Source organism: Schistocerca serialis, chromosome 9, assembly GCF_023864345.2.
Source record: "Schistocerca serialis cubense isolate TAMUIC-IGC-003099 chromosome 9, iqSchSeri2.2, whole genome shotgun sequence".
NCBI classification, from domain to species: Eukaryota; Metazoa; Arthropoda; class Insecta; order Orthoptera; family Acrididae; genus Schistocerca; species Schistocerca serialis.
In genome coordinates this window covers 63,510,018-63,532,032 of record NC_064646.1, presented here as the reverse complement: position 1 = coordinate 63,532,032, position 22,015 = coordinate 63,510,018, and the positions used below count along the sequence as shown (strand labels likewise).

General features: G+C 41.5%; 1 protein-coding gene across 1 annotated transcript in view; it reads left to right on the top strand.

Moving 5' to 3' along the window:
- The first annotated feature begins 11,563 nt into the window (after positions 1-11,563).
- LOC126419290 (uncharacterized) overlaps positions 11,564-22,015 on the top strand; it is a 39,203-nt gene continuing 28,751 nt past the window's right edge. Inside the window, exons 1-2 of the mRNA XM_050086454.1 lie at positions 11,564-11,743; positions 11,841-12,023. Coding sequence (XP_049942411.1) covers positions 11,648-11,743; positions 11,841-12,023 — 279 coding nt within the window. The 5' untranslated portion in view covers positions 11,564-11,647. The remainder of the gene's footprint in view (positions 11,744-11,840; positions 12,024-22,015) is intronic.

The following is a 22,015-nucleotide window of genomic DNA, read 5'->3' as shown; positions in this document are numbered from 1 at the left end:
CTCACCCAGTGTACCGAATTTGAGTTTGTGGAAGTGAATAAGCAGGAGGTTCGCAGGGCAATATACATGCTAAAGAAAAAATGTTCATCTGGATAAGATGGCGAATCCAGTGCTATTACTAATGCGCATTTAAAAGAAATTTCTAAACCTCTTACTCACCTGATTACTTGTAGCATTAGAGAAAACATGTATCCAACAGTTCTAAAAATGAGTGTAGTAAAACCAGTGCATAAAAAGGGAAGTAAGGAATATGTCTCCAACTATAGACCAATACAATTAATTCGCACTTTTAGTAAGATATTCGAAAGCATTATTCTTTCTCAGCTAAGTGCCTTTTTCACAAAACGTAAACTGTTTGTAGATTCGCAGCATGGCTTCAGAAAAGAGCTAAGTACAACCACAGCAGTTACACACTTCATCCGTGAAGTTTACTGTCTGTTGGACCAGAAGATGCAGACTGCAGGTATATTTTTGTCCCTGACAAGCGCATTTGATACGGAAAACCATAGGGCACTTCTTAAAAAGCTAAAATCTTATACTATCGGGGATCAAGCCATGAATCTCCTAACCACATACCTGCTGAATCGTAAGCAAAGCACTAAATTATCATACAAACTAGATAATAAAATCATGAACTCCCAGTCTACCAATGAACCTGTATTACAAGGTGTACCACAAGTATCAATCCTTGGACCCTTACTCTTCCTTATATACGTTATATGTTAACGACATTGCACAACCCTTTAACTCCCATACTGTAAGCTATGCAGTTGACAAGTCAATCTTATTCTATGGGAGTGAAGCTAATGAGCTAGAATCTCTTGCTACAAAAGTGCGCGTCATATATCTTGGCGGCCGAGTTTAGGTTCGTTCTGCGCATCTGACGTCACAAAACACAGTCAGCCAATGAACAGAGAACGACGTTGCCAGATCTCGACAGCAGTGCAGAGCACCGACGAGTAGAGGTCAAACGGTTATTCTGGAGTAACCGTTATCACAATTCCAGTTATTCTCTGATAACCGTTATTGTTAACGGTTATTAATAACTGCCAAGTTATTTTTCGCTAGCGAATACCGAATACTCCGAGAGTTAAATAACGACATAGTTGGAATCCATCAGGTTAGTTATCAGTATAACTGCGAGTAGTGTGAAATGGCAGGAATGTCATATGAATCGTGTCATAACGTTAGCTTATTAACTCCAGGTACATTTTAGTTGATGTTAGAACGATTATTAGTGTTTCATATTATATGTTTGTAGGTTATCGGTCGCTATTAGAAATATTATCTTCGCAGCTGCATCAGAAAGTACGCGGAACTTCGCCACAGCACTGTTTAAGTAAAATGTTAACAATGTGCGTTTTTAAGTATGAAGTAATATGTAAACTGAGTACTGTAGGTTAAATTCGAAGCTTAATTTCTTGTGCTGCTCAGATAATAGAATAAAGTGTACAGCCTTGTAATACAACAAAAAATCTACGTAATGTGATAGATTCGTCTACTCCTGTGATGTAAAAGATAGTCCTATTGGGGAAAGTGTGAGTACGCTAATCCAAGTTTTATGTGAGATTTGGAAACTGCTCGATTTCTCCAGCTACAGCACGTTTATAACATATGAAGACATGCAGATCGAAAAGGTTGACAGTGTTACATATCTGGGACTACAACTCAATAGTAAATTCATTTGGAAAGGGCATACCACATTTTTTCACTCTATTATTGCATAATGCAGCATATTCTGTGGTAACTCATCAAATGTAGCAAAAGTTTTTTTGCATGTAAAAGCATGTAATAAAAATCGTTTGTGGTATAAATTCAAGAACATCATGTAGGAACCTGTTCAAGGAACTTTGTATTCTAACCACTGCTTCCTAGTATATTTATTCCTTAATGAAATTTGTTGCAAGTAGTTCCAACCAATAGCTCAATACATAATATCTGTACTAGAAATAGGAACAGCAATCTACATAAAGAGCTAAAATCACTTACCTTGGTCCAAAAGGGGTCCAATATTCAGGAACATGGATTTTCAATAAACTGCCAGAGTGAGCAACCATTAAAAACTGGGTTTCAGATAAAGCTAAGTTTACAGTGTGTTTGAAAGACTTTTTGATACAGAAGTGTCTGATTCCACCCGTCATCAATATGCCAGAAATGGCTATTTTTAAGTGTGTCCATGACGTCACTACACACACACACATGGCAACAAACACGAAGATACATATAAATAATACAATAACATCAACCACCAAAAATACAATCAAACCAACGGGACAACTGCGGGAAGTTTGGGGTTTTAGGGTGAGGACAAGCTAGTAAAACAAACACAAGTAAAAAAAACACACCATGATCCCAAAACACAAAATGAAGAACAATAAGGAAAAAAAATTCACCAACAAAAATCTGCAGGAATCAGACACTTCCCTTGAACACTATAGGTCAACCATAGGTGACCATACCAAAACACCAACACTAAAAGCACGAAAATTGGAATCGGACATTTCCCTTGACCTACATAGGTAAACCCCTGATGACGATAGCAAAACATCAACACATACAACTATGAAAATGGGAATCGGTCATTTCCGGTGACCTATATAGGTCCACCACAGCTACTGATGCCAAAAAACCAAAACCTACAACTGCGAAAAATAAATCCACAATCCCAACAGTCCACAAATCAATCATCCCTACGTAAATCAAATCAAATTCAATACTCCATAAATACACAGAACATCACAGCTAGAAAAAAAGAAAATTAATTACCACCAGCAAATTCCGGCACTGCAAACTAGATCGGCCAGCCCCCCCCCCCCACACACACACACGCAAAAACCAACTCATAAACACCGTGCCGTAATGACATTCACACACCACAACACATTTTTACGTCGAAGCAAACGGGTGGAATCGGACGCTTCCACTGACCCCTCCTTCTACTCTGTAGATGAATATCATAACAGAGACTGATAGACCAGCTTAGGTAAAAATTCTGCTATATTTCAGTTTTGACAGCACTTGGTTGCAACAGTCAAGATCGGGTATTCTGTGTATGATAAATTTATTAAAAGTACGTAACTGTGTTTTATTCTGACAGTGTATCAATTCTGTAAATATTAGCAGTTACTGTAATATATTCACATATTTTGACAATCTCCTGACAAATGATGAGGATAATAATTATTATATTCAACTGTATTGTGTTATTCTTCCTGACATGTTATTTGTCATTCGCGATGGCCAGCGGCTATTTCCGAAGAAGTACGTAAATATTTGTTCGCTCCAGTAACTATCGTCTCTGAAATATCACGGGGGTCTAAGACTGGAGTCACTGTGTCAGGAACACAGCCACACAGTTATTCCGTTACCAACTTCCAGGTTACCTGTAATGGTAGCCCGATAACTGCCAGAGAGCTAGAACTGTGAGCCAATAACGATAACTGCCAGAAGAAAATACCGATCTCTGACAGTTATTTCCACAGTCGCTCGAATTCCTTATGGTACCTCTCTTTATACTACCCGTCCAAGCTAAATTGACATATGAGGCGGTGGCTTAAGGGAACGACCGTACTTGTTATTGCCTGTACTGCAGCTCCTATCAGCCACCGCTCGGACATTAACTTTATTTAATTGTTTGTGCTAAAAGTAACGAAGATGCACTATATAGTACACAGTTCTTATCAACAGATGGCGCGCAGTCTCACAGTTATTCCCGTGGCCTATAGAATGCCTTTCAAATGGTCTACCCTCTCCCTAGTTCCTAGCCAGATCTCCGATGAGTTGACAAGAAAGCGTAGTACGATCTTCGGTCAACAGATGGCGCGAGGCACTGTTGACATTAGACAGTTATTGAAATAACTGCCTGTATCAGAGGAACGGTTATCGCAGTAACCGTTACTTCTCAGTATCCGGTTATTTCTATCAGTTACGTTATTTTTTGCCACCTCTACGGACGAGTGTCTTCAGTTTTAGAAACGTTCAGTCATAAATAAAGTAATAGAACAAAAGCAATGTCTTGATAGCAGACTTTCTTTTACAGAAAGTTTGGAAAAAAGCATTCTTTATACCAGTTGCTTCATATTCTATTAATTAATTAAACCAAACATGCAATAAGACTCCTAATTCAGGCGATAGCAAGGAAAGGTGATTGTTTCAATCTCACGAACTGCTTTTTCGCAATAAAGAACAGCGGTAATTGTTTATTTCCTATTGTACTTCGACGAAGCGTGAGTAATTCATAGTCATACCAACAGTGTTTATAAGTAGTTGCGTGAGATGTTCGAATCCTTATGGAGTCACACTGTTGAATGAGCAGAAGTAGCGGAATGGTTAAGGTGTTGGGCTGCCAAGTGAAAGGTGGTGAGTTCAAACCTTGTGCGGTGCTTAATACTTTCTTTATTTAAAAACAATATTGGAGTGCCTTACTTCACGAATTTTATTCGTTTGAATGAAATTTCTAGTGCTTTGCCTATTCATTAACTTTTTCGCTGCTGCAGACACGTGCTCCCCGCATTCCGCGCTGTGCGCGATTTTGTCATCACTGCACTTCTCGCCTGTGCAGGTGCAGACACATGGTGTCCCCACTGCTTTGACACACTTATCATTCGATTTCACAAAAATTATTTGGCCAAAAAATTTGATTTTTACATGCCTTCTTGCCTGATACTTTCCCCCCATAAATGACTTAATTTTGTTTTGATGTGCAGCATTAAATGTAGTAAACCATTGCACGAAATTTTGAAGAGTTTGCAGAGGTAAATGACCATAGCGTATACTTTCCGTGTGGTCGATTTTAGTTGCCACAATGTTGAGAATGAAATGTGGACAAGATACCTAAATTTCATATAATATTTACTGTATAACAATATCTCATTTAATTCAAGTACCACATAGGTGTCGTATGTAATATTGAGAAATATTCCGTCTTTCGCGACTGTAACAAAAGTTTTATATACACACGGCGCGTTTGGCTTTATTTTAAAGCACTTCCATCGGTGAAAGGTATGGCACGTATGGTATTCATGTTCTATTTCTTGTTTTTGTTCCACAGTTGCAGTTTTACGAATGGTATTGAAATATATCCCTCTTCTGCAACTGTAATAAGCGACTTATTTAGACCAGACCCATTTCTCTCTTTTGAAGCATCATAATAGGACAGTATTTTGTGTCCTCCATTGCCAAGTCACCTTTCGTAGTTTTGTGCTGCGGTAGCACAATATTCAACGTTTGTGTTGGCTCATCAGTGTTTTAGCAAATAAATGCTGTTTGTGTGTGCCACACACAAAATTATATTTGACATAGCTCTGAGCACTTCACTGACAGACGGTATATTCAAGTCCTAATGTTTTTGTAAGTCCACAGTTTTGTTTAATGTATTTTGTCTACTTCCTTTTGATTGATTGAAGTGCTTTAAAATAAAGCCAAACGTGCCCAGTGTAAGTAAAACTTTTGTTACAGTCGCGAAAGGTGGAATATTTCTCAATATTACATACGACACTTATGTGGTACTTAAATTAAATGAAATATATAGGTATCTTGTCCACATTTCATTCTCAACATTGTGGCAACTAAAATCGACCATACGGAAAGTATACTCTATGGACTTTTACCTCTGCAAACTCTTCAAAATTTCGTGCAAAGGTTTACTATATTTAATGCTGTATAATAACTGCGTTGAACATCGAAACAAAATTAAGTCATTTATGGGGGGAAGGTATCAGTCAAGAAGATAGGTAAGAATCTAATTTTTGAGCCAAATAGTTTTTGTGGAATCGAATGATAAAGAGTGTCAAAGCAGTCGGAACACAATGTGTCTGCACAGGCGAGCAGTGCAGTGACAAAATCGCCCACAGCGCGGAATGCAGGGAGCACGTCTTTGTAGCAGCGAAAGGGTTAATGCGGCCGTGGTGGCTTTACTTCATGAACTGCACGCTCCTCCCTACACGTAAGCTTGCGAACTATGCTATACTATGGCGCTTCTTCTATTGGCGCGTGCGTCGTGTGCAACTGGCAACGCAGCAATCACCAGCGTCTGGGCGGGCATGCGCGAGCCGCCAAGATAAAAGAATTGAACTATAGTGGTGTAACAGAAGTAACAAAGTACTGCAATGGTTAGGGACTCAAGGTGAATGTCACCAAATCTCATCTACTGACATTTAAACAGGCAGTTCTCACCACAACAATGTGAATAGTATGTGTAATATCTCTGCAACAGGAAATGGTAACTGTCTCAGAGTCCGCCCCGTCCATAGACCATCTCCTCACCCAGGGTGCCCTGATATACCACCGTCGCCACCCTGTTGAATCCTCCAAATCCCCTCCCCAATCCTACCGTTGCCAAAGGTGCCTGATGTACAATGACCACCTGACTCCCAACTGCAAAAACCCCCCCACCTGTCCCCATTGCAAGGCCTCCCACTTTCTCAAGAACTGCCCCAACCTCGCTGCTCCTCCTTCCTGTAATACCTGCAATGGCCCCCATCCCACATACTCCCACAAGTGTAAAGCTAAACCCCCTCCAGCCACCCCTGAACTTACAGTCCCAGTTCGTCCCGTCGATCCTCCTGTCCATCCTAACAATTCCCTCCGTCCACCCCCCACGGCCGAGGACATCATCCGGTTCATTACCGTTGTACTCCAAAACATTCACCCTTTTCAGCGCCCGCACACCTTCCAACAAACAGCCCTTGCTGCTCGCTCTGTTTTCCACCTGAACACCTTCGCCACTTACTCCCACAACCAAGCCCACTTCACCTTCACCCGCCTCGACACCCTAGTTTAAGTCTCTTCCCTTCCCTCTCTTCCCCCCCTCCTTCCCGTCATGGCGCGGCATGAGTCTCGCATCCTCTTCCAGAACATTCGCTCCTTCCGCTCCAACAAATACCTCCTCATGCACGCCCTCTCCCACCACCAGGTCGACACCTTCCTCTTGAACGAAACCTTTCTCCAGCCCCACCATTCTATCCGCTCCTCCCCCTATATCCTCCACCGCACTGATGCTCCTGGTCCTCGTGCGCAGGGTGGAGGCGCGATTGGCCACCTTAAGCATATCCCCATCCGGCCACAACCTCTCCTCAATGACCCCACTGAACACCTTATCCTTAGCGTCTTCTTCCCCTCCCTCACCATTACCTGTGCCACCATCTATGTCCGCTCCACTGCTCCTCTTCCTTATGACTTCATCTCACACATTGACCACACCTTCTCCACCTATGTGATTGCCGCCGACCTCAACGTCCATAGCCGCACTCCTGCTGCCCTTCGGCGGTGGCATCAGTTCCTCTCCACAATCCAGGGTGACCTTGTTCCCATTCCCCAGCACACCCGACCCGAAAGTAACACCACCCCCGATGTTGTCATTGCCTCCGCCAACCTCCTTGGGCGTATCACTGTCGCCGTCCTTGACCCCACAGGTAGCGATCACCTCCCTGTCCTTCTCACCATAACGTCTGCAAACCGCCCCCCTCCAGCTCCGCAACCTGCACCCCCTCCCAAGGTCGTCCATGACTATCGCCGTGCCAACTGGGATGCCTACCGGGGCTCCATCTCCACCCAGGTCGAAAGCCAGCCTCTTACCTATCGCCATCCTGACGACATCATCTGCGCCTCGTCCTTCCTTCAGACGGTAATTACTGACGCCGTGGAGGCCCATGTTCCTACTAAAACCATCCACCCACACCGTCCCACTCTCCCTCCGCGGGCTGTCCTCCTCCTCCGTGAATCCCGCCGCCTCTATCGCTCCTTCCTCCGCACTCGTGACAGGGATACACTCCAACGCCATCGGCAAATACAGCGACACGTAAGGAACCTTATTACAGCAACGAAACGCCGGGACTGGCGCCAGACCTGCACACGACTCAATGCCACCCTCCCTATCAACTCCTCCAAGTACTGGTCTGCCTTCCATCGTCTTACTGGTTCCCTTTCCGCTCCCCACTACCCCCTTCTCCATAACGATCGCCCCCTTCCAGACAACCTCAGTAAGGCCAACCACTTCGCTTCCCACCTTTCCGAGGTCTTCTCCATCCCCGATGATCCCCACTTTGATTATTCTCTTTTCCCCACCGTCATGGAACGTGCTGATACCTCAGTCGCTCCACTTGCTCCTAGTCTCCAGTACTTGGGGCAGTTGCCCCCCTCCGACGTCAACACTCCCATCATAGCACAAGACATTAAACTTCTCCTCCAGTCCAAACGCAACACGGCCCCTGGTCACGACTGTGTCACCTACCGTCACCTTCGAGAAAGCCCCTATTCCTTCCTAACTGTCCTCGCCCATCTCTATAATGTCATCCTCTCTACTGGCTTCTACCCTGACCTGTGGAAGACCTCCCGCGTCCTCCTCTTCCTCAAACCCAACAAACCCCCTTCTGCCGCCTCTTCCTATCGTCCCATCTGCCTCACCTCCGTCTTCAGTAAGGTCCTTGAATCCATCCTCTCCCACCGTATCCATCGGCACCTTGCTCAACACCACCTCCTCCCCCTTACCCAGTGTGGCTTCCGACCCTCCTTCTCTGCTGACGACCAACTCCTCAACCTTGTTCACCTTCTGTCCCTCCAGCTCAACTCCCGTCGCTCCGCCATTTTTGTTTCCCTTGACCTCCAAAATGCCTATGACTGTGTATGGCATCCCGGTCTCCTCTTTAAACTCCAAACCTACGCCCTGCCTATCAATTTTGTCCGTCTGGTCGCTTCCTTCCTCTCGCACCGTCCTTCCTATGTCACCCTCCACAACACCAACTCCCGTATCTTTTATCCCACGGCTGGCGTCCCCCAGGGTTCTGTCCTCTCCCCTCTCCTTTATCTCTTGTATACAGCTGATATGCCCAAGCCACCCCCACCAGTTCACCTTCTCCAATATGCTGATGACACCGCCTTCCTGGCTCTCTATCCTACCCTTCAACGGTCTCAACGTACCCTCCAAACCCACCTTAACCAGTTCACCACTTGGTGTAACCAGTGGCTCCTCCGTCTGAACCCCTCCAAAACCCAGGCAATCATCATAGGCCGTACCACTCGCTCCTTTCGCCTCCAAGATTTCTACCTCACCCTTTATGGTCGTCCTATCCAACTCACCCCCACCCTGAAATACCTTGGCCTCACCCTTGACCGACACCTCACCTGGACCCCTCATCTCCTGACCATCCAGCAGAAAGCCCATTCCCGCCTCCGCCTGCTGAAACTCCTGTCCGGCCGGACATGGGGATTGCATCCTTCTACCATCCTCCACACCTACAAATCCCTCATCCGTCCTATCCTCTGTTATGCCAGCGTCGCCTAGATCTCCGCCCCCACCCGCTTTTACAAGGCTCTCCAAATCCTTGAACGCCATGCGCTCCGCCTTGCCTTCCGTATCCGCCTTCCTTCCCCCACACGGCTCCTGTATGAACTGATCCCCTTCCCCCACCTCCTCTTGTTCCTCCAACATCTCCGCATCCTTTACATTGTTCGCAGGGTTGATCCCCCCCACCCTCTGGTTTCCTCCTTCCTCTCCACCCCTCGCCCGTTGCCGCGCCTCTATCGCTGTATCCCTCCCTCTCTCCACCTCCACACCCTCCATCTCCTTCATCAGGGCAATTTCCAACGCCTCCCCCTCCCGGATGACGAACTTCGCCGTGACATATACCCTTCCTTCCAACTATAACCCGGCCTTGTCCCCCCCCCCCCCTCCCCAGGGCCCCCTTCTCCTCTTTCCTCCTTCTCCCAGAGCGGATTTTCCTCCATCCCCCCCCTCCCCTGAGACCCTGCACCCCATACTTGCCTCTCTCCTTCCCACATCCCTCCCTACCTGGCCCTCTTCCGAGCGCCCCCCATTCCACTCCCCCATCTCTTCCCCTCCCTCCCTTCTTCAGGTCTCCCTCATCTCCTTGAACCTGGCTGATCCTCTGTATTGATCGTCATCAGTGTGCCACGTCAGTGTTGTGTTTCGTGCTGTTTCTCGTGTGCGTCCGGAGGTGTGATTTTAATTGTGTACTGCCTTGAGGTTCGCCGTCAGTGTTACGTTGTGTGCTATGCCATCCGTCAACACCTTTATGCTCCAGTCATACTGTGCCTTGTGTTCTTTTACTCGTCGCAGAGTGTGGCTTTTTTGTGTGTGCTACTTTTAAACAGTTTTTTTCTCTCCATTTTACAGTCACCCCGTTTTTTTGTATATTGCCTTCCATGATGTTCTCCCTTTTTTTATATCTATGTTCGCCTTCTTCTCTCCTTTGCTGTTTTTAAATGTCTTCTATTGTTTTGTTCTATGTCTTTCGGCTGAAGAGCAGCGCATATGCTGCTGCCAGCCCGCCCCGATGGGGAATTGAAATACAATAAAGAAAAAAAAAAAAAAAAAAAAATGGTAACTGTAAATTGCTGGGTGCGTATGTTGATGAAAATTTGCGGTGGTCACACCACATTAATTTCGTATGTGGAAAAGTCAGTAGTGCCATGTATCACCTCAGCCAGCTCGCATAGATAGTTCCTAGCCAAGCACTGAAATTAGTATATTATGGAACACTTTACCCCTTTCTCAATTACGGAATTGAACAATGGGGTTGTGCAGCTGATGTACATTTAAAAAGAATACTACTACTACAGAAAAGAGCAATAAGACATATACATGGGTTGGGACATAGAGATTCATGTCGTGAAGTGTTTGTGCACCACAAATATCTGACAATATATTCTCTGTACATCTTCAAAATAGTTGTACTTTTAAAAATCAACCAACAGAAGCTGTCAAGGGCAGTGACGTACATGATCACAACACTAGATCAAAGTGTAACTATTTCCGTAACAGAACAACGTTAAAAATACTTCTATAAGTCCATATATCCGTGGTTTGATTTGGTATAACAAGCTACCAAACGCTCTAAGAACGTACACGGGAAATGTTTTTAAAACAAAATTAAAATCTTTTCTAATAGAAAAATGTTTATATTCTTTCAACGAATTTTAAGATAGTGATTGCAACATGAGGAATTAGCATATCAGTTGTAATGTGATCAATGTAAAAAATAGACATAAGAAGTAACAGCTACCGAATATAGTGTATTTTATAAGTGTAAATGTATCACATAGTATTAAGTCTGACGTTTGCAAAAGCCATCATTACGATGGCTCCACGCAAAGAAAATGTAAATAAATAAATGACTGGATGTTATGCAGCCGAAATGTTTAGAAGTAGAAGCTGAATGTGTGCAACTGCACGCCCGAAATTTTAGGGAGCGTATTTAAATTTGCTTGTTACTGTTCCATTAAAATGTGATGTAATTATATAATAATACATATTTTATATTTTGACCCAGTTCGGCGGATTTTTAATTGTTTGACCGTTTCGTAGACTATGTGCAATTATAAAGTTTAAAATAAATTTTAATATGGAGATATCTGATTTTAACGGATTTTCAAATGTTTGCTCGATGTGTAAACAAAGTAATGAGTGTAATGTTTTAAAATAAATTTTATTTTTTCTTTAATTTTGTCAGAAAATATGGAGATATTTCATTTTGACGAATTTTTGGGTGTTGGTTTGACGGAAAAAAATAATTACGTATTGGCAACACTGCGTAGAACAGTCGTCTTACAAAATACAAATCGTCGTCCGTAAACAAAGTGTGTTGCTATGTGCAGATATCACTGTTGACGACCAAGCTAGTAGTAAATAATGTCGACAGACTCCGAAGACTCAGTCGAAGAAGAATATTTATCTTCTGGTAGTGATGAAGATGACGTAGTCAGCTCTGTAAATAACCTATCCGATGTACGTTAATACTAATTGATTGTCGTACACCATAACCTAAAATGTTGACATTTTTCTCGTACTGACATTTCTGTCATGCTTGATTTGTCCCATCAAGGAGTTGGAGTGCATGGGAATATCACTGGCAAAGTATAGCAACGCAGATGAAAAAGATAAGATGTTAGAGTCCGTTTTACAAGCTGCCTGGAATCTACTTCAGCTTCATCATTCAAAAATACAAGAACTGCATCGTCCTGATGAAGTTATCTATCGCTTAAAGGATGACTGCAAAATATTGAGAGTAAGCGCTAAAACAATACTTAGGCAGTGTATGAAAGGTTTTCACTTTTCCTGAAAAAAAGTTATTTATGTTCTGTTATTAGCCATTGACAGTTTGCTTATTAATGTGGTTTTGACAGCCGTGCGCATTCATATGAAGCGTGTGATTGATCGTAAACTGATTTCGTATTGTGGGATTGCATCTTCATGTTTTCTGTACCGTGAAATATTCAAAGGCCTACATTCAGAAGCTTTTAGCTTGGAATATTTAATCTTTGCTGCATTGGGCGAAAAGTAAGGATTATGCTCATGTGAGAGACAGTCCAGAATGAAATCAAAAGACTAGGATATATAAACTGCTCGTCATACAGTCTATTTCTGGAGGTAAAGTAATTGAACTCTAGTCAAATTAATTTTAATAAAGCAGAACTCCCAAGAATACAGCAAAAAGTTTGAAAAAATATGGGTAATAGGAAGAAATTCTCTAATAAAACCAAATGCAAAAAAGTCAGTTGAATTTGGGAAATGCCAAAGCAGTGTAACGTAAAGTAGTAGACTGGCAGCTGTGACTTTAGTTGTTATCCAACATTCTCAAAGGAAAATTTTTCCGTATTTACCTCATTGGACACCTGCAGATAGTTGAAATAACTTGTAATTTCTATGCAGACCTGTTATAGTTCTGTAACTTTTTACAGAACTCCATCTGTGCTAGTGGATGCCAAACATGTTTTTAAGCCTACATTCTGAAAAAAATTATTTAAGATGCTATGTGTTACTGACTATGTATTAAGAATCCTTCTCCCTCTGTTCCTCTCATTAATTCATTTCCATGTTTGCTCTGCATTTCCAGGACACAACTGCAATGGTCTGTAATTTAACTGACTTATTCTTAATAAACTGTTACGTTTATCATGAGTGAAAAGTGCTTGACTTGCCGTAGAATTGCTAGGTCGGGGCTTTGGTGTGATTGGTGCTGTAATTTTTTCCATATGGGTGACTCTAGTGGCGTGGGAATAGGGGAAGTAAATGAGACTCATCAGTGGTTTTGTAGGATTTGTAGTAGAGACAGGAAGATACTAGAACAGGAGGGGAAAAATTGCCACCCTTAAGGCTGAGTTAGACAAGGCCAGAGGAGATCTTGACCAGTTAAGGAAGGAGAAGGGTAAAGAGGGGTGGGAAGTGGCAACAGGAGGAACAGGCCTAGAACTCTGTCTGACAGCTTCGTGGTGAATGTGGAAAATAGATTTGACCTGTTGCTTCAGTTAGATGCTGGTGAGCCTCAAGCAGTTGCAGGTGTAGACAGGGCACAACAAACTTTCAGTAGCAAATTGAAAAGTAAGAATGTAGGGAAATCAGTAAAGAGAAAGAAAGTGTTGTTGTTAGTAGTTCCCATGGAAGAGGTGTTGGCCAACTTTTGCAGGACAAACTAGGTTCAGAATACCAGGTCACCAATTTTTTTAAACCTATTGCTGGTCTGGAGCAGGTGACAGAGGATTTAGGATCACTTTGCACAGATTTCACTTAGGAAGACACCGTGGTTATAGTGGGTGGGGCAGGTAACAGTATTGACAGAGATCCTGGGTACAGTATAGAATGTGACCTGGCAAAGATTGCATCAGCATCAAAACATACTAGTGTTGAGTTTGTATCAGTTCTTGGCTGCCATGACCGACCTCATTTGAACTCTTCTGTCAGGAGAGTTGATTTGGAGCTGGAACGGCTGCTTATGTCGGGTGCATGGTCACACATTGGTGTGGTTCCTGTTGATTCTCTCAATAGGTGGGATTATACTAGGCATGGCCTTCACCTCAACAGGAAGGGGAGGGGTAAATTGGCTTGGGGAAATAGCAGGATAGTTAAAGCGGGGGGGTCGACAGAAGCGTCCGATCCCATGCGTCGGCTTTGACCCGTGACGTAAGGGTGTTGTCGTGTGTGACGTCATGACGGCGCAGAGTTTGGTTTGAGTGTGGCTGTCTCCAGTTCTGTTTTATCTTATTTTATTTACTTTTCTGATCTGTTCGTTCTATCTCGTGAGATTTTTTTTTTTAAATTTAAAAACACTTATTACTTATTTTAATTATCTGTTTCCTCCAATTTCTGTTTTAGTTTATTATATTTATCTTTCTGATCTGTTCGTTCTATCCCGTGAGATTTTTTTTTTTAAAAGACAAAAAACACTAATCAGCTACTGAAGCATCTTTATCTTCTATGGGGTTGCAGGCGTTACGACCACTGGGGAGGTGGGTGGGTATTCATGCATGGCTGTCTTCACTTACACGTTGTAGCTACGCAAGGCATCTAAATTTGTTTATATTTAGTTTGCCCTCCACCCAAAACACCCTATTTCCCACGCTTGTCCCGTTAGTGTCATTAGGTTTCTTCTGGAAAGTGTGTGTGTGTGTGTGTGTGTGTGTGTGTGTGTGTGTGTTTTTGTTTCCGCCATATTTGTGACGTCATGGGTCAAAGCAGAGGGGCGGGATCGGACGCTTCCATATTTCCAAGCGGGGAGGCACTGTCATAAGTGGTAAAATACCAGTGGTTATAGGATTCAGATAAGACCCTTTTTTAGGCTAGGGAGGACAGAAAGAAAGCAAATTTTAAGAGGGATTAGAACTGAGACAAATCTTCAGTTTGAGAAAGAAACCAAGAACTACAATTCTAGCTTATTACATCAGCATAAACAGCTATTGGTTAGGAATTTTCAACAGTCAGCAGATATTTTAACTCTACCCAGACAATGTGAAATGTCAGCTATCTTTATTGCATCAAAATATTCGAGGACTGAGAAATAAAATTAATGAATTAACTATCTGCAGAGAAGAATTAGTCTACAAACCCTGCTGACATAATTTGCCTCTCTGAACATCATGTGACCATTGGTATAGAACTGTTACAGTGTTACAGGGTTTAGGTTAGCATCTCACTTTAGTAGATCAGAAATGGAGAAAGGAGGAGTTGCCACATTCATCAGGAATTGACATAAATTTAAGAACATAGACATTCATAAATTTTGCCTAGAACAGCATATGGAAGCATTTGCAGCAGAAGTAGAATTTCACAAAAAAATCCTTCACAATATTAAGTGTATATCGAGCACCTGCAGGTAACTTTAATCTGTTTGTAAACCACCTTGAAGCTGTACTGGCCCATTTAACAACCAAAAACAAAGAAATAGTGGTTGCTGGTGATTTCAATGTAGATTTCCTGAAAGACTCTCCCAATAAGAACTTATTTGAGTTAGTAACACTATCATTCAACTTAATACCCACTGTAAAGTTCCCCACTATGGTAACCAATTGCTCACAAATTGCCATTGATAATATCTCTATAGAAAAGTCCAATGAACAAAGTTATATTACAAAACCAATAGTTAATGGCCTCAGACCATGACATGCAGTTCCTTCTGTTAAATGTTAATACTGAACAGGATATAAAATCTGTTAAATTTGAGCTCAAGAGGGTAATCAGTAAGCCAAAAATTGGACACTCCTCAGAGACATTCACTGGACTGATGTTTACAGTGCTCATTGCATGAACGAAAAATATAGCACTTTTGTTAATAAAGTGCTTACCTTATTCAAACACTGTTTTTCCCCAAAACCTACCAAGGTTAGAGCAAAGTCTAGAAAGAAGCCATGGATTACTCAAGGAATTGGGGTATCTTGTAAAACAAAAAGAAAACTGTATCTGTCAATCCGAAACAGTTCCGATGTTGATGCTATAGCACATTACAAGAAATACTGCAAAATATTAAAGACTGTAATACGGACATCAAAGCAAATATATTACAAGGAAAAGATAGTCATATCAGATAACAAAATAAGGACAATATGGGATATAGTGAAGGAGGAGACCAGTAGAACCAGACATGAAGAGGAACAAATAGCATTAAGAGTAAATGATACATTGGTGACATGTGTATAGTGTTGCAGAACTTTTTACAAACATTTTATAGCTGTTATTGAAAAGATGGGGTTGTCAGATTCGGTAGATGCTGCTATGGAATACCTCAGACCAGACATTTCAAGTAACTTCCATAATATGAATTTGGCCCTCACTACCCCAGCAGAAATAATGTCCATCATAAAATCTTTAAAATCAAAAACATCTAGTGGGTATGATGAAATGTCAACAAAGTTAATTAAAGAATGTGATTCTGAGCTACGTAACATATTAAGCTATCTGTGTAACCACTCGTTTATCAGTGGAATATTTCCCGAATGGTTGAAATATGCTGAAATTAAGCCACTGTTTAAGAAGGGAGATAAAGAAATAGCATCAAATTTCCATCCAACTTCACTGTTGCCAGCATTCTCAAAAATTTTAGAAAAAGTAATGTACAGTCGGCTTTATAACCATCTTATCTCAAATAACATACTGTCGAAGTCACAGTTTGGATTTCTAAAGTGTTCTGGTATTGAGAAGGCTATCTACACTTACAGTGAAAATGTGCTTAGACAGAAAATTGCAGGCAATTGGTATATTTTGTGATCTGTCAAAGGCATTTGACTGTGTAAATCACAATATCATTTGAAGTAAATTAGAATATTATAGTGTAACAGGAAATGCTGCAAAATGGTTCAAATCTTATATCTCTGGAAGGAAACAAAGGGTGTTATTAGGAAAGAAACATGTATCAAGCTATCAGGCATCATCCAACTGGAAACTAATTACATGTGGGGTCCCACAAGGTTCCATTTAAGGCCCTTACTTTTTCTTGTGTGTATCAATGACCTTTCATCAGTAACATTACCATATGCCAAGTTCATTTTGTTTGCCGATGATACAAACATTGCAATAAATAACAAATCAAGTGTAGTCTTAGAAAGCTCAGCTAATAAAATATTTGTGGACATTAATCACTGGTTCCTAGCCAATTCTTTGTCACTGAACTTTGAAAAAACACACTACACTGAGTTCAGAACTTGTAAGGGGTGTCCCACGAGTATATGTCTAACATACAATGACAAGAAGATAGAAGAAGTGGACAGTGTTAAATTCTTGGGATTACAGCTTGATAATAAATTCAACTGGGAGGAGCACACCACAGAACTGCTGAAGCGTCTTAACAAATCTCTACTTGCAATGCGAATTGTGTCAGACATAGGAGATATAAAAATGAAAAAGCTGGCATACTATGCTTACTTTCATTCCATTATGTAATATGGGATTATTTTTTGGAGTAATTCGTCAAGCCAAGCTAAAGTTTTCCGGGCACAAAAACGTGCAGTAAGAGTTATATGTGGTGTGAACTCAAGAATACCCTGCAGAAGCCTGTTTAGGGAACTAGGGATACTAACTACTGCTTCCCAATATATTTATTCCTTAATGAAATTTGTCATTAAAAATACATCACTTTTTCAAACCAACAGCTCAATTCATGGAATCAATACTAGAAATAAGAATAATCTTCACAAGGATTTAAAGTCACTTAGTCTTGTACGAAAAGGTGTGCATTATTCAGGAACACACATTTTCAATAACTTGCCAGCAGCCATAAAAAGCTTAACAACCAATGAAATTCGGTTTAAGGGAAGCCTAAAGGATTTATTGGTGGCCAACTCCTTCTACTCCATTGATGGATTTCTCAGTAAAACCAACTGATTTGTGTATATATATCTAAGTACAATATAACTTCTGCACCATTTCAGTGCAATAATGTGTTCATTGTAAATAAGTATTATAGTAGTTGTATTACATGTTTATTACCTTGTAAATAAATAAAAAACTTTTTTATTTTGAATTCAGTGCATTAGCATTTGTAAAATGGCTCTTTCATATAGTGTTCATTAGAAAATCGCGATCATTCCACTTGTGACCTGTGGAATGGTACATTAGCTTATTTGTTTTAGTTGTAAATATTTGTGATGTATTGTTGTTTTTCTGACATGTTCCACATCCTGAAGGACCTCCTCACTATGGATCAATTGGAATGAAAGTAAATCTAATCTAATCTGATATCTGCCTTCAGTAAGTCCTGGGTTTTGCAAGGTTGTTCTAATAGCATTGTTTAGACACTGTAATGTTCCACACTCACAGCGCGTCTCCACAAGTTGGAAGGATGACACCATTTGCGCAAGTTGATCTTGCAGTGAGCGACACCCAATCTAAAATGACTGAGCCGGCCGGAGTGGCGGAGCAGTTCTAAGCGCTACAGTCTGGAACCGCGCGACCGCTACGGTCGCAGGTTCGAATCCTGCCTCAGGCATGGATGTGTGTGATGTCCTTAGGTTAGTTAGGTTTAAGTAGTTCTAAGTTCTATGGGACTGATGACCTCAGAAGTTAAGTCCCATAGTGCTCAGAGCCATTAAAATGACTGAATGATATCCCAACAGGATAGGGTAAATCATTTCTTGGGGCTCTTCCAAGAATGTCCAGTGGCATCCCCCTCTTCCATTTGATGATGCTGTTAGACTCTAGTGTTCCCTCCAGTGGCTGAGTCCTAATGGTGAAGCTTTTTGTAGATTTCAGTTGACAGACAACAGTTTGATGATCATGCAGTGGATTGCAGGGATCACTGTTCTGCTTCAACCTCTTCGCATTGGCAGCAACAGCACTTCTGACAGTGGAGTGAGCTATTCCAACAATTTAGTAGAGTTTGTCAATGGTGTTGGCTTCATACATCCTGAAAAGATTTGAGTAGTCTCATTCAGTGCTTGGAGTGAGCAGAATACTTCACACAGGTAAATGTCATGTGACTAGGGCCTCCTGTCGGGTAGACCGTTCGCCGGGTGCAAGTCTTTCGATTTGATGCCACTTTGGTGACTTGCACATCGATGGGGATGAAATGATAAGGAAATACGGAAGCGTCTGCTCCTGCCCGTGTGCGTTGACCCATGACGTCACAAGTATGGCAGAAACAACCATAAACCACGATTCCAATATGGCGCATATAAAGTCGTTACGTACGCATTATGAGAACGAAAATACATCGAAAAATAAACACACTCACGTTTCACAAAAAGCCTAATGACACTAACGGGACGAGCGCGAGAAATAAGGGTTTTTTGGGTGGGGACAAACTAAATATAAACAAATTCAGATACCCACCCCCATACAAAACCACGCAAAACGACGAAAAAAACTGACATCACAAAACTCCCCAAATACCACTAAACACAATATCATCTGGAATCGGACACTTCCCTTGATCTATATAGCTCAACAGCAGCTCCAGATCCCATAAATTGGGATCGAACACTTCCCTTGACCTATATAGCTCAAAAACATCTCCCAATACCAATACCAACATTCACAGCCACACATTGGGATCGAACACTTCCATTGACCTGTTATCCTCACGACATCTCCACATACAGCCGTCCCTGGTCCGAGACGCCAGAACTTTAAGTAAGCCTCATTTCTTCACGACATACTGAACACTTCACGACTTCATCCAAAAATCCGAATAGTTGATGAAATTTTATTAGAGACAACACACTGTCCCCCATCATAGCCGACAACCGAAAACTGTTGACCCTGTCAGTCATATCCACACTTACCAAAGACATAAAAAAAGCAATTTACCAAAATTCACACACGACGACACACTCGCAAACTAAACAAAAAACATCACCTAACACAACACCAGACAGCACCACCGATCACATCAAAACGACACCTACAAACACGCCACTCTCACAAACTAAATTCCGCGCTGTCGTGACATCACACACCACAACAGCCTTATGTTAAGTGTCAAAGCCGACAGGTGGGATCGAACGCTTTGGTCGACCCAATGATGATGATCAGGACAACGCAACACCCAGTCTCTGAGTGGAGAAAGTCTCCGACCCAGCCGGGAATCGAACCCAGGCCCTTAGGAATAACATTCTGTCATGCTGACCACTCAGCTACCGGGTGCGCAATACACACAAAGCAAGAGTAGAAGTTATCAGGACATGAGGACTAGTTCCCCAGGTGGTGACTACATGCTTTCTTTTTACTGTTCCTTGCACTGACATTCAACTTGGTCTAACAGCAATGTTTCTTCAAGGACAGTGTACAGTCAACACTAACGTGCAGATATGCAGGTGTTGGGCAATGTTGAAGTCATTTGTGTCGCCATACGATGTCAAATTCTAACTGAGCTTCGCTATTCTGTGAGGAAATGCACACGCCGAGTGGTCTAAGGCACTTCAATCATAGACTGTGCGGCTGGTCCCGGCAGAGGTTCGAGTCCTCCCTCGGGCATGGGTGTGTGTGTTTGTCCTTAGGATAATTTAGGTTAAGTAGTGTGTAAGCTTAGGGACTGATGACCTTAGCAGTTAAGTCCCATAAGATTTCACACACATTTGAACATTTTGAAATGCACACACCTGAGTCCTGTTCAGATTTAGGCTTAAATTATTGACATATCAAACGTCAAACAGATCCAGTAATAAAGGCAACTTTTCTTGAGATGAAATGTCTCAAGTGTTCTGTAATGGGCTAATCGTTAGTATAATTTATTTTATTTATGAAAGAGCACAGGAGTAAGCCCACTGCCTTGAAATAGGCTGTTCTGTTTTATGCTCCATCAGCTCTCCTTACTCAGGAGAGTGCCTCTAAGGGATGTTGGTTGGTAATCACTGGTGAGATAGTAAATTTTATGCAGCAACTTTCTGTGATTGATAGTGTCAGAGGCAGCTTTTAAGTTGACAAAGGTGACTCCAATTATCTTACCCTGTCTGAAACTATTCTAAATGTGTTGAGTGAGGTTAAATATCTGACTGCAGCACGATTTCCACATCGAAAACGAGCTTGTTGAGGAATGAACTTTCCATCAATTATGCTGTTAATTCAGTTAAGAATAAGATGTTCATTGATCTGGACACAGTGGCATAAGAATGATATTGGACAAAAGCTTTTGAGGTCATTTGGCTCATAAGGCTTAAGCAATGCAACAATTCAAGCTTTCCTCCTAAGCCTCGGAATACAAAGCTTAGCTATGCAATGATTCTCAACTTAAACAGCCATTTCTGTGTGGTCCAGTCAGGTCTTCTGTTATTATAGCAGGCATTAGTCACTGTGTTTTATTTTTACCTTTCAGTCTGGAACAGTTGAAATTTTTGTGGTACATCTGTCTACACAAGAAGATAGGGAATCAGGAACTAGACAGAGTAGACCCACAGGAATTTAGTGGAAGTGACTGAAACTACCGCTAAAGATGACTCTGAAAGTAAAATATGAGAGTACTAGTAGTATTCCTTGTCTCGCAGGTTACATTTTCTGTGTTCTGATAAAATAATTTCTGGAAATTTCTTATTTTGTTGTGTATTTCAATGTGTGTGCCTGTCAGCTATGCTCTAGTTATCTTTCTTTTAGGATCTAGTGAGGAGACAATCCTTGTGTATCAGAAATACCATTAGCATCTACATTACATTGTGTTAATACTTGTTTGATAGATAGGGCATTTTGTAATGATATGGATGGTGTCGGTTTAACATAAGTTTTTTACGTGATATAATTAATTTTATTTTTGACACAATGTTTGACACATGTTTAAAAATTCATCTGTTGAGTAGAAGGAATTGTGATTGAGAAATTCTTTTAATTTGTTTTTAAATGCTGGTTGGCTATCTGTCAGACTTTTAATGCTATTTGGTAAATGAGCAGACTTTTGTGGCAGCATAATCCACCCAGAGTAATGAAGTTCATCCTTTCTTCTAGTGTTGTAGCTATGCACTTTGCTTTTATTTTTCATTTGGTGTGAGTTATTGACAACAAATTTCCTAAGTGAATACATGTATTGTGAATACCCCTACTTCCTTAATAAATGTTTGCAAGATTATCATGGGTATGCTCCAGCTATTATTCTGATTACATGCTTTTGTGCAGCGAATACTTTCTCTCTTAATGATTAATTACCCCAAAGTATGATTGCCACATGAAAGCAATAGATGAAAATAGACATAGTAGGCTAATTTACTGATACGTTTATCACCAAAATTTTGCAATAATCCTAACAGCGTTAGTACCTAAACTCAAATGTTTCAGTAGATCATCAGTGTGTTTCTTCCACATAAATTTCTC